The sequence below is a fragment of the Vipera ursinii genome (assembly GCF_947247035.1).
Source record: "Vipera ursinii genome assembly, chromosome: 3".
In the NCBI taxonomy this organism is placed as follows: domain Eukaryota; kingdom Metazoa; phylum Chordata; class Lepidosauria; order Squamata; family Viperidae; genus Vipera; species Vipera ursinii.
The window spans coordinates 53,104,670-53,116,970 of record NC_139516.1 but is presented as its reverse complement, the minus strand read 5'-3'; the positions used below and the strand labels follow the sequence as shown (position 1 = coordinate 53,116,970).

Here is a 12,301-nt window from a genome sequence, read left to right as displayed (position 1 = left end):
TAATTAATTAATTTTAATTATTATTTTTAAATTTAATTAGTTTCATTTTTTAATTTTTGTCAGATGAGTTTTTAATGTTAGAAATGGATGTTGAATACAACAAATGTACATGCGTGTTTGTAAGGTTATCTTCCATTTCATTTTCAGACAGACATTCAGCACTGAAAGTTTTTAAGAAGAGACTGGACAGCCATTTGTCTGAAATTGCCTGAGCAGGGGGTTGGACTAGATGACCTCCAAGGTCCCTTCCATCATCAAAATAACAACAACAATAATAATAATAACAATAACAACTATTATTATTATTATTATTATTATTATTATTATTATTATTATTATTATTATTATTATTTTGTCCTGCACTCTCATATGCCTTGTCTGGTTGTGATTCAGCACAATGTACATTTTATACATATTTTCTAGCTCAGCATGTGGTGTGAGCCCATCCAGATGTGATTTATTTAATAAATAATGGTTAAGCAAAATATTGCTCAGCAGTCTATCTGAGCCAATCAATGTCCTCATCAACCTCACATCTACCATATTCATATGCTGCCTTTTGCATTTATTGTTCCCACAGCAGCTCTGTGCTGAAAAAGAACAATTCCTGGAAATGCTAGATGAAATTTCTCCATAAAAGATTCTTAAAATAGCAGCACTATAATTCTTAGGTTAAATGGACAGAAAGGAATTAACTGGGTAGATTGAGAAATATAAATAGCTGATCAGAAAGTCTAAAAATATGAACGCTGGAAGTTGCCCACTAACATAAAGTGGGCCCTCCCTCCTCTTATTAATATTCCAAGCACATTCAGCATCAGCGGGATTTAAAAACCTCCCTCACTTTCAGAATTGCCAGATAAGCAACTGGCGGGGTGGGGGTGGGGGAATAAATAAGGCATCCACGCAACAGTATTGGGGCAATGCTTGCCACAGCTCTGAGGAAGCTAACCCCCCCACCCCAAATTTTTCTCACACCTGTGAAAGCTCTGATAAAAAGTCCCATTCTCAATTTTCTGTATTTGTGCATTTTGACATTTATGTCACTGTTCACCGCCCTGAGTCCTTAGGGAGAAGGGCGGTATACAAATCAAATCAAATAAATAAATAAACAAACAAACAAACAAACAAACAAACAAACAAACCTTTACATAGCTATTTTAAGTGAATCTCCATAAAATTCCCTACAGCAATAAAACCATCGTTTGTTGCTAAGCTGCTTCATACTTTGATCAATACTGAATGAAAAGGTCAAACTGCTATGCAGGTGTGTGTGTATATATATATATATATATATATATATATATATATATATATATATATATATATATATATATATATATATATATATATATATATATATATATAAATCCTCTTTCCCAAAACTGTGCTTGGAAAACACACACACACACACACACACACACACACACACACACAGAGAGAGAGAGAGAGAGAGAGAGAGAGAGAGAGAGAGAGAGAGAGAGAGAGAGAGAGAGAGACGGCAAGGTTCCTTCTTAAGACAACAGCACTCTCTGGTGGTCCACCAGTGAATAGACAACTAGAAATGTGGACAACAGTGAGGTAAGTCTATGGCCAAGGTGAGCTTCACAAGTGGTTGCTTAGGGCTGCACATAACCAGAGACCCCTATAGGCTGAGAACATCTGCATAAACATATTTTAAAAATGATTTTACAGATGAAGCTTTCGGATAGGCTGATATTCAGTACCAAAGGCTGAAGCACAACATTCAAGACAATGGCAGTAAAATTTTATTGAGGTATAATCAATAAAAGTGTTCTCAGATAAGTGCAGGTACGTTTGCACTTTGTATTATTTATGTAGAGATCGGACTCTCAGCTTTTAAATATTAAAGAAAATCTTAGGGTGGCTAATAATAAATATGGTTTAAAATCAAAATGCTTGAAAATAGAACAAGAAACAAATGATTCACAGCAAATTAACAATATAATTCCATGCATCTTCTGTTATCAGTGAAGTCTAGTCTGCTGGACGGCAATCCAAAAGAATAAAATGAGTGTCAGAAGTGCAGGTGATTGAGTGCAAATTTTTAAAAGGGAAAGGAAACTGCAGGTATTTTTCAGCATACAAACACAACATAATCATTCATTTGAAAAATCTGATGTTAAAAAAGAAGTCTGTATCTGAGTTTAAAGGTTAATAATGCCAGGTGAACTCACCTGGGGAGAAGATTTCATAAAGTTTCAAATACACATAACAAAGTAACCTAATGAAGACTGAATGTGCTCAGGGACCAGATGGCAAACTACCCTATATCTATTTTCTTCACATCCATGATGGAAAAAAAGATATAAATGGCAGGAATAATTTTCCAACAAACAGGAATTCTCTGCTCAAGAACATTCCGGCAGCCCAATATACTAAGATGTTCAGAATTTCAAAGAAATTTTAAGAAATCAGCAAGCTGATAAACTCTAGAATCAGATGCAAGAACCAAAGCATGTACCAAAGAGCTACAAGTAGCAGATATAAACTTGGCTTGCACATTCAGCTGAACGACTGAGGTGCTTTATTTCATTGAAATGCCCAACCAATGCAGCATCATTTTGTCAGCTCCCGAGCACACAGTGTTCTTAAAAAAACAAAAACAAAACTGGCCTAGAGCCACATACTTTCAGCAGAAAACTCTTCTCTCTGTGCAGCATATGTATATTGGATTACGCATGAAAACAATTTGAATGTTTTAGCAGAAAAAAGATGACACTGTCTGCCAAAATTAAATGTGTTAATTACAAAAATAATATTATTTTTATAATGTAAATTGCAAAATATACACCAACATTTTTTTTTGATAAATAGAATTTTGTCCTGCATTCCTCTCCAGCTAACAAAATGCATTTGCTCTAGAGTTATTTATTTAATTATTTATCCAACTTATATAGCTACCCATTTCAGCCAAATGACTCTGGGCAGCTTATAGTTCATATGTTTGAACCACTCCCACCCCCCCAACCACCCCAATTTTTAGGAGATCTGTGAATCTGCAAGGTTCTTTAAAAAGATATAGGTGCATATGGCTAATCTAATATGTAATTAATTAATTAATTAATTAATTAATTAATGTGTTGCCATCTCACACAAGGTGACTATGGGAAGCTTGTAATAGTCGCCGCAATAAAGCCATATAGATCCATATATCTAAGTGCAATAAAAGATGCAAATTACAAATTATGACTAGAAGATGGGACAGGAAGCTGTTTGATGAGCCAAGAGAGGGGTAGTAGAATCTGTTATTGGTCCATCAACCATCTCCAATGTGAAGCATTAATATGTGTTAATTAACTGCCTTGGTGGAGCAGTGGGCTAATGCCTCCTTAAGTAACACCAGCTGCCTGCAATTAGTGCAGGTTCGCATCCCACCAGGCTCAAGGTTGACTCAGCCTTCCATCCTTCCGAGGTAGGTAAAATGAGGACCCAGATTGTTGGGGGCAATTAAGCTGACTTTGTAATAATGCCGCTTGGGGTGTGTGTGAAAGCCCTAATAAGCAGGCATATACATAGAATGAAGGCTACTGCTAAGCTTGTAAGCCGCCCTGAGTCTTCGGAGAAGGGCGGGATATAAATGGAATTAAAATTTTTAAAAAATGTTAATTATAATCACTCTGGGTATTCAACCAGAGAAGAAAGGAAGGTTCCATTTCAAAGAAATGAAGTCACACACACAAACCCAATTCAAATGATTCCCACTGTATTAGCATTTTGAGATGCCCTAAAGACCTGGCTCTTTGCCCATGCTACCAACAATACAACCAATGCCCCTTTCTTCCTTTGTGTTACCCTCCAAGTTTGTTTTCTTTGCCATCATTTTTTTCTGGTGCTGTTTTTGTGGGGGTTTTTTATTGTTTCTCACTTTTAACTTTTTTATCAATTGTAAACTTCTCAGAGTTGTTGGGAGTGGGGGGGCATATACATTTAATAATGATTATAATTGGTCACATAGTCAGATATTTAGACTGAATTTGACATTTTAGCCACCTGTTGAGTCCTTCCAAGAATCTGGGATAGGCGGATGTTGTTATTTGAAGTTGTTAAAGGCATCATTGTGGGATGTAAGCTGTTCCAAGTTGAGTTGCCTTTTGTAATTGATTGATGGTGAATTTGTCAATGCAGGTGATGTTCCCCAGATGTTCCCCAGATGTTTTGGGATTGCACCCAAGGCATCTATTACTATTGGTACGATATCTGGCTGGTTGGTTTCCCAGTCAGCCAGACATTTAGACTGGGTTTGGCATTTTTATCCACCTATCACGTACATCTCAAGAACCTGTTCACAATAATGAGAAGTCACAGCTGCCATTGGCCTTCATACACACTGAATTCTATCCAAGAACCTAGGATGTCATAAGGTGGTGGCATAGTATATATGCCGATCCAAGCAGTGTGAGCTTTTACAAATGACTGATGAAAATTTCGTCAATGCGCAGATTTTCTAAATACTGTCCAAGATTTTTGGGTATGGCATCCAATGTGCCCCTAACAAACAAGCCTTCAGTTTATTTTTTTAATGTTTCATTTGTAAGTCATTGCCAGATTTTATTTTTATCCACTTTCCCCTCAATCTTTTGTAGAAATTGACCATGTAATGTTTTTCCTTGATAGTGTTCTGTTCATATTTTTATTACATTATTGTGATAGTCACTTTTAGTTTCCTGTACATTAGGCAAGTTCCAGTTTTGAACTTGCATCAATGCTTGTTCTTGACTGTCTTTTACATAATCAGCCAATGCACACTTTTCTTCTTCTTGTTTGACTTGAAGTAAACCTCTGCTTCTAATTCTGCAAGACAAGTATAATCTATCAACATCACCACAGGGATGTAATGTATATTGAATAGTCATCAGTTTTCTTGGGGGTGTTTTGATCCAAGCTGTCCAGTTTAGCTTGTGTCCCATTAATAATTCCAGAGTTTAGTGTATCACAAGTATGGCCCAGTTATTGATGATTTTGATGGTGCTTCCACCATTCAATTTTGTCTTTACTAAACACATTTTTAGCTTGTCCATATTTGATGTTATCCAACTATAAAATGCCCAACCCAACTTTTGGGGCACTATGGACCCCTCCCTTGGAAAAAAGCATGTGATGTCACACATGTCTTGATACACTACACAAATGATGTACTTATATGTCATTTGCATAATGATACATGATATAATAAACTTGTGTCATTTGTGGGGTGGCATGATGTGTGTGACATCTTTGAGGATTCTGGTGGGTGCCTGTTTATTTAACACTTGTTAACCTACTAGCCTTAACTAGACTGTAAAATACACCAAAACAAGGGGAAAATGTCAAAATTGAAAGTAACGTTCATCTTTATATTTCTGGTGAAGTGTAGCATGAAAATATAAGCAATCACCATTTTTTCTTTCTGCTCCTCTGCTGGAAAATTAATCTTTTTTTGCTCTCAGACATACATTTATAAGGTCTTATCTTGCGGCGATAAGGACGGCGAAGTCTAACTACTTTGCAGCCCTTATCGCGTCCGCAGATAATCGCCCGGCCGCCCTGTTTAGGGTAACTCGCTCCCTCCTTAATCAGGAGGTGAGGGAGGATCCCTTGCGGGGACGGGCCGAGGAGTTTAGTCATCATCTGGCGGACAAAATCGCTCAGATCCGGACCGGTCTGGACTCTGACTGGGCAGAGTCTGATGTGGAGGAATCGGACGGTCTTGAGCATGTTATCTGGACTGAGTTCGACCCTGTTTCCCCTGATGATGTGGACAGGATCATGGGGAGGCTGAGCACCACCACATGTCTGTTGTATCCGTGCCCCTCCTGGCTAGCTTATGCGGCCCGGGAGGGGACACGAGGCTGGTTCCATGCAGTAATAACTGCTTCTTTGAAGGAGGGTGTCTTCCCTGCCGCCTTGAAGGAGGCGGTGGTGAGACCCCTCCTCAAGAAGCCTGCCTTGGACCCGGCTGTTTTAAATAACTATTGTCCAGTCTCCAACCTTCGCTTTTTGGCGAAGGTTGTTGAGAGTGTGGTGGTGCATCAGCTTCCTCTGTTCCTGGAGGAAACTGATTATCTGGACCCGTACCAATCGGGTTTCAGACCCGGATACAGCAGGGAGACGGCATTGGTCACGCTGGTGAATGATCTCTGGAGGGCTAGGGACAGGGGTTGCTCCTCTGTCCTGGTCCTATTAGATCTCTCAGCGGCTTTTGATACCATCGACCATGGTATCCTGCTGCGGCGTCTCAGGGGGTTGGGAGTGGGAGGCACTGTTTTACGGTGGTTCTCCTCCTATCTCCTGGGCCGCTTGCAGTCGGTGTTGACGGGAGGGCAGAGATCCGCCCCGAGGCCTCTCATTTGTGGAGTTCCTCAGGGGTCGGTTCTCTCGCCCCTCCTGTTCAACATCTATATGAAGCCGCTGGGTGAGCTCATTCGTGGTTTCGGGGTGGGGTATCATCAGTACGCTGATGATACCCAACTTTTTCTTTCCACCCCGAACCAACCCAGCGATGCCCTCGCCGTGATGTCCCGGTGCCTGGAGGCGGTCCAGGTCTGGATGGGGAGAAACAGGCTTCGTCTCAATCCCGCCAAGACTGAGTGGCTGTGCATATCGGCATCTCGGGTCAACCAGACTATTCCATCTCTAATGATGGGGGGGTGAGGTGTTACCCCCCGTTGATAGGGCTCGCAACTTGGGCGTCCTCCTGGATTCACGACTCAATTTTGAAGACCATATAGGAGCCGTGACCAGGGGGGCTTTTGCCCAGGTTCGCCTGGTGCGCCAGTTGCGACCCTATCTGGACCGAGATGCCCTATGCACAGTCACTCATGCGCTCGTGACCTCCCGTTTGGACTACTGCAACGCTCTCTACATGGGGCTGCCCTTGAGGACCACTCGGAGGCTTCAACTGGTGCAGAATGCGAGTTGTGATGGGGGTCTCCCGATACTCCCATGTAACACCTCTACTCCGCGAGCTGCATTGGCTTCCGGTTGCCCTCCAGGTGAAATTCAAGGTGCTGGTGATTACCTATAAAGCCCTACATGGCTTGGGTCTGGGATATCTGAGGGAACACCTGCTGCCGGCATCAGGTTCCCTTCGTCCAGTGCGCTCCCACAGGGAGGGTCTTCTCAGGGTGCCACCGGTAAGAGATTGCCGGCGGGTAACACCCAGGGATAGGGCCTTCTCAGTGGGGGCGCCCGCCCTTTGGAACCAGCTGCCAGTGGAGCTGAGGACTGCCCCCGACCTCCGTTCATTCCGCCGGGGCCTGAAGACCTGGCTCTTTGAGCTCTCTGGCCCAGGCTGAGGATTAATTTATTTTAATTGGGGGTTTTATTATACAGGGATAAATTTAATCTTTTTTAAACTTGGTTTTTAACTTTTGTATTTTTGGTTTTTAATTACCCTGTAAACCGCCCTGAGTCCTCCGGGAAAGGGCGGTATAGAAATGTAATAAAATAAATAAATAAATAAATAAATAAATAAATAAATAAATAAATAAATATTAATAATCATACAATATTAGGGGGACACCCCCGTAGATAGGGCTCGCAACTTGGGGGTCCTTCTAGATTCACAGCTCTCTTTGGAAGAGCATATTGGAGCTGTGACTAGGGGGGCCTTTGCCCAGGTTCGCCTGGTGTGCCAGTTGCGGCCCTATCTAGACCGGGATGCCTTGCGTACAGTCACTCATGCGCTCGTGACTTCTCGTCTAGACTACTGTAATGCTCTCTACATGGGGCTGCCCTTGAGGTCCACCTGGAGACTGCAATTGGTGCAGAATGCAGCCGCGCGAGTTGTCTTGGGGGTTTCCCGATACTCCCATGTTACACCTTTGCTCCGCGAGCTGCATTGGCTACCGTTTGCTCTCCGGGTGAGGTTCAAGGTGTTAGTGATGACTTACAAAGCCCTTCATGGCATGGGTCCGGATTACATACGGCAACACCTGCGGCCGGCGTGAACTTCCCTCCGTCCAGTGCGCTCCCACAGAGAGGGCCTCCTCAGGGTGCCACCGATCAAAGAATGCCGATTGGTGGCCCCCAGGGGGAGAGCGTTCTCTGTGGGCGCGCCAGACCTTTGGAACCGCTTACCGGTCGAGCTCCGGATGGCCCCCGACCTTCGCTCCTTCCGGCGCGATCTCAAAACCTTCTTTTTCGAACAAGCTGGCCTGGTCTGACGGGATGGGGTTGGGTTTTTATAAATAGTTTTAATTTTAATATGTATTAATTATTACAGGCATAATGGTTTAATCACTTTTTAATTTTTGTATTCTGTTTTTTATTATGTATTGCCCTGTTCACCGCCCTGAGTCCTTCGGGAGAAGGGTGGTATACAAATTAAATTATTAAATTAAATTATTAAAAAAGGTAGCAACAGAGTGCTAAGCATGAGTTCTGAAATTCTTCCCCATATAGGAAGAACCCATATTTTCTTTGTGTACAATCTATGGATCGTAGTAATAGGATGCAACCCATTTTCAAACTTGATCTTTCTTTTGCTAGCTTCTCCCACCAAATTAATTTCCCTGATAGTTTTGGAGCTTCAGAGTCTTGAGCCACAATTTATTTCCAGCTATCCAGTGGGTTGGAGAGAATAAAAAAGAATCACATTATAAAAAATACATTAGTTAAAAGTTGATAAATCATAAATTACCGGTATTGTATATCTGAAATATAAATTAAACAATATTGTATATCACAACTAACTTGACAAATTTAAATCATAGAAGGCTTAGCTGGGTTAATCTATCTAAAATTATTACTAGTTTGAAAGAGTTTTTAATAAAGAAATATTTAATATTTCTAAGATAATCATGCTGCTTTTTATCAAAACAAGTAAATATGAGACTTGTTCATGATGGAATTACAAAATAATCTAGGGAAATAATCCGTATTAGCACATACAGTTTGATTTAGGATAACAGCTTCTATTTGTCTATGAGCCCTTTTGATTCTACAAGGATATCAGATATGAGGATACCTGAAGCTGGTTGTGGAGCATCCCAAGGGAATGACTGAGATGCCAGGTTTTTGTTTTTTATTTTTATTGTTATGGTTTACAATTTTATATATATTGGTTTTATTATTGTGAGCCAAACCAGAGTTGTGGATTTATTTTATTATTTTATTTTATTATTTTATTTTATTTTATTTTATTTTATTTTATTATTTATTTATTTTATTTTATTTTATTATTTTATTTTATTTTATTTTATTTTATTTTATTTTATTATTTTATTTTATTTTATTATTTTTATTTTATTTATTTATTACATTTCTATGCCACCCAGCACCCTTACAAAGTGATTCTTGGTGTTTATGATGGGAGGCAATAAACAGACCAAATACAAACTAAATACAAGAAAAAAATATTTGGGCATACACTTAAAGTAATGTGCCTTACCATACAGTCAAGGGAACAGTTGTCGCTCAATAGTGGATTATAACTTTTACCTGCCTTTACAGAGAAAGTTGGAAAAGATTCTCCTCTAAAACTGAAGAGTCCCACTGGGTTACTTAAGGATGGAGAACCCCTGGCTTTCAAATCAGAAAATCTGGTCAGCCCCAGCTAATAATGGAGGATGAAGGGTGTACACATGTAGTTAATATAACATGCGAATCAAGAATAGCCTCCTGTCCTCTACATTGGAGCAGACAAGCAGAGCAGAGGCCTTCTCTGTTGAGCATTGTTTCTTCTTCCTTGGTCACTTACCTCCACCATTCTTTTGGCACAAGTAGGGAAACCGCCACACATTCCCCAGGCCCACAGAGTAGCCTATTTGAGCCAAAATGTACTGTAGCTTGCTGTTCCATGCTGGTCTGTCATCCTCTGGTTCCTCCCCAACCTGCTGTTTGCTCCAGTTTTCTGAAGCCACATTTAAGACACTGTGTCTGTAGTCCACAGGTTCCTCCAGAGCCAGTAGATCAGCCACTGATTCTGTAACAGGCTCATTGCTCTGTTCTCGCTGAGTTACTTTGCTGCTCTTAGGCATTGAGATGGTCTGGTGTAGCCACTTATAGATTAAGTACAGATTTATTCCAAGGCCAGATGGAATAAAATTTTAAAAGGGCAAGTGCTGGCTTTGGGGATAAGACGTCAGATCTGAGTCATTTCTGTGAGACCTGCAAAATAGTACAAAAAGGAATCCAAATTAAAATGTGTTAGGGTGTGTTACCACTATCTCCCCTGCTGACCCACCCATGTGTGCTTCATCATTCTTTAATCATATAGTGCAGATGTGGACATTAGCTACAAGAATCAATTGTCCATCAGTCTTAGTTTTCATTCTTAAAGAACAATTTCCTAGTCCAGTGATGGCGAACCTTTTAGAGACCGAGTGCCCAAACCGCAACTCAAAACCCACTTATTTATTGCAAAGTGCCAAGTCCGCATCAGCATTGTGGTGCCCTCAGGGAGGGGCAGGGAGGCGCCTCTGAGTGCTGCCTCTGGCACACAAAAACCGGGGATGCAAAAATGGGCCACCATGCTGCAAGGCGCAAAAATGGTTGCTGCAGCGCTGCAGGGTGCAGATACAAGGCGCTGCATCACACAAGAATGGGGCAGGGCTAGTGAGTATCATGCAGGCCCTATCCCTGCCCCATTTGCAGTGTGTGTGTGCTCACGGCCCCATGCGCGCATATACATATGTAAAATGCTTCCCCCTCCATTTTCTTCCAGTCCACCAATCGACAATGGTTGGTGACCTCTGCTCTACCACCTCTACTCCAGCTTGATAGTTGGCCACTTTGCCTCCTTTGTGCTAGGCGGGGCTCCTGCTCCGGGCAGCAGTGGTGGCCTGATGGACCTGCTGCTGGTGACGGTGGTGCACGTGCCAACAGAGAGGGCTCTGAGTGCCGCCTCTGGCACACATGCCATAGGTTCGCCACCACTGTCCTAGTCCATAATGCTTGAAAAGATGCTGGCAATTCTTGGCGGACATAAAAGATAGGGCTGGAGAGGTGATAGAGGAGACAGAATTTCTACATAGAGTTTTTGGGTAGAAGCCATTCCATTATATACAATATGCTAATGTATTTGCACAATGAGGACAGGTAGTAGCTTTTCTTGGTACCGATATTGGGATAATTGGTTATTCCAATATCAATATCAAGTATTTAATTAATTTTTGAGAACATTCACTGTCTTGGGCATATTAAGTAAAAAGCATATGAAAATTTCATTTCATGTCAAACCTAAAGGAAGATCATGCACCTGTTTTTCATTATTTCCAACAAAACCTTGGGCAGTTGTTTCAATTTCTTATTGGTTTGCTACTGAAATTCAATACATGTGGGGTGGGGTGGGGGTTACAAAAAAGAGGCTTTGAGGTCATACGTGATCCATAGTTCCCCCTCTCAGCTATAAAGCAACTTCATAACTAGCCACCCTTCATTTTGATGTCTCCTTTTCCAATCACTGAAAATTGGAGGATTTACAATAGTTTTTTAATCTAACATTTTTTTCCCCAAGTGTGGGCAATGCCAACAATGTGTCAGAAGCTATTTAGGTTAAAATATTGTGGCAGTAAAGAGCAGACCAAGCTTTGGCAGTTCTCACATAAGAGCAGCCAACATTAAAGTTATCTTTTTGTTGCTGACATTATCAGAGTAAGTAGAATGGCCAGAAACCTTCTGTTAAATTGCCCATGACACTTGTACAACAGATAGTATCTGCGAAGTGTTTGGCACTGCATGCGAAGCCATTGATTAGTTGGCTTTGCCATTAAAGAACTATCATCTCTCAATAGAAAACCCTCCCCAACTGAATAGGGCGAAGTTCCCCACCTTTCAATGTAGGCACCCGAGTTCCTGATCCTGAACTATTTCAAGATTGATGCAGTTTCATTTCCCTGAAAACATATTTTAAAATGAGATTATTAAAAAGCTGTTTTCACTAGCACTTTCCTGCTTGCATATAGTTTGGAGCAACCGAGGTTGCTCCTCAATATAACATTCACTTTATTCTACAAAATCGTAACCAATAGGTCCCCATGAGTTTCACTAAGCCCACCATCAACTTCTTTGGTGCCCACAAGGCTTTCTGCTCCATCTGGTATTCTACATATTATTTTTAAAAATATTTTAAACTAGAAAATTAACATCTTATATACGAATGAGGGAGGTTATAGTACACGAGGGAGGGTATGACATAGTTGGCATAACAGAAACCTGGTCTACAAATAAAGGAGGGGGAATTGCACTAAATGTAAAGAGAACACTACGTATCTGCAGAAATGTACGTGATCAAAAATAAAATCTCTCCAGAATGTATATGGTTCATAGGTGTATATTACAGGCCACCTAACCAATC

General features: G+C 41.0%; 1 protein-coding gene across 1 annotated transcript in view; it reads right to left on the bottom strand.

The window, feature by feature from the left end:
• The window catches only part of SLC6A17 (solute carrier family 6 member 17), a gene marked incomplete at its 5' end in the record, with an annotated part of 28,147 nt that extends 18,164 nt beyond the window's left edge, over positions 1-9,983 (bottom strand). Inside the window, one exon of the mRNA XM_083357816.1 lies at positions 9,704-9,983. Coding sequence (XP_083213942.1) covers positions 9,704-9,983 — 280 coding nt within the window. The remainder of the gene's footprint in view (positions 1-9,703) is intronic.
• Between the last annotated feature and the right edge of the window lie 2,318 nt (positions 9,984-12,301).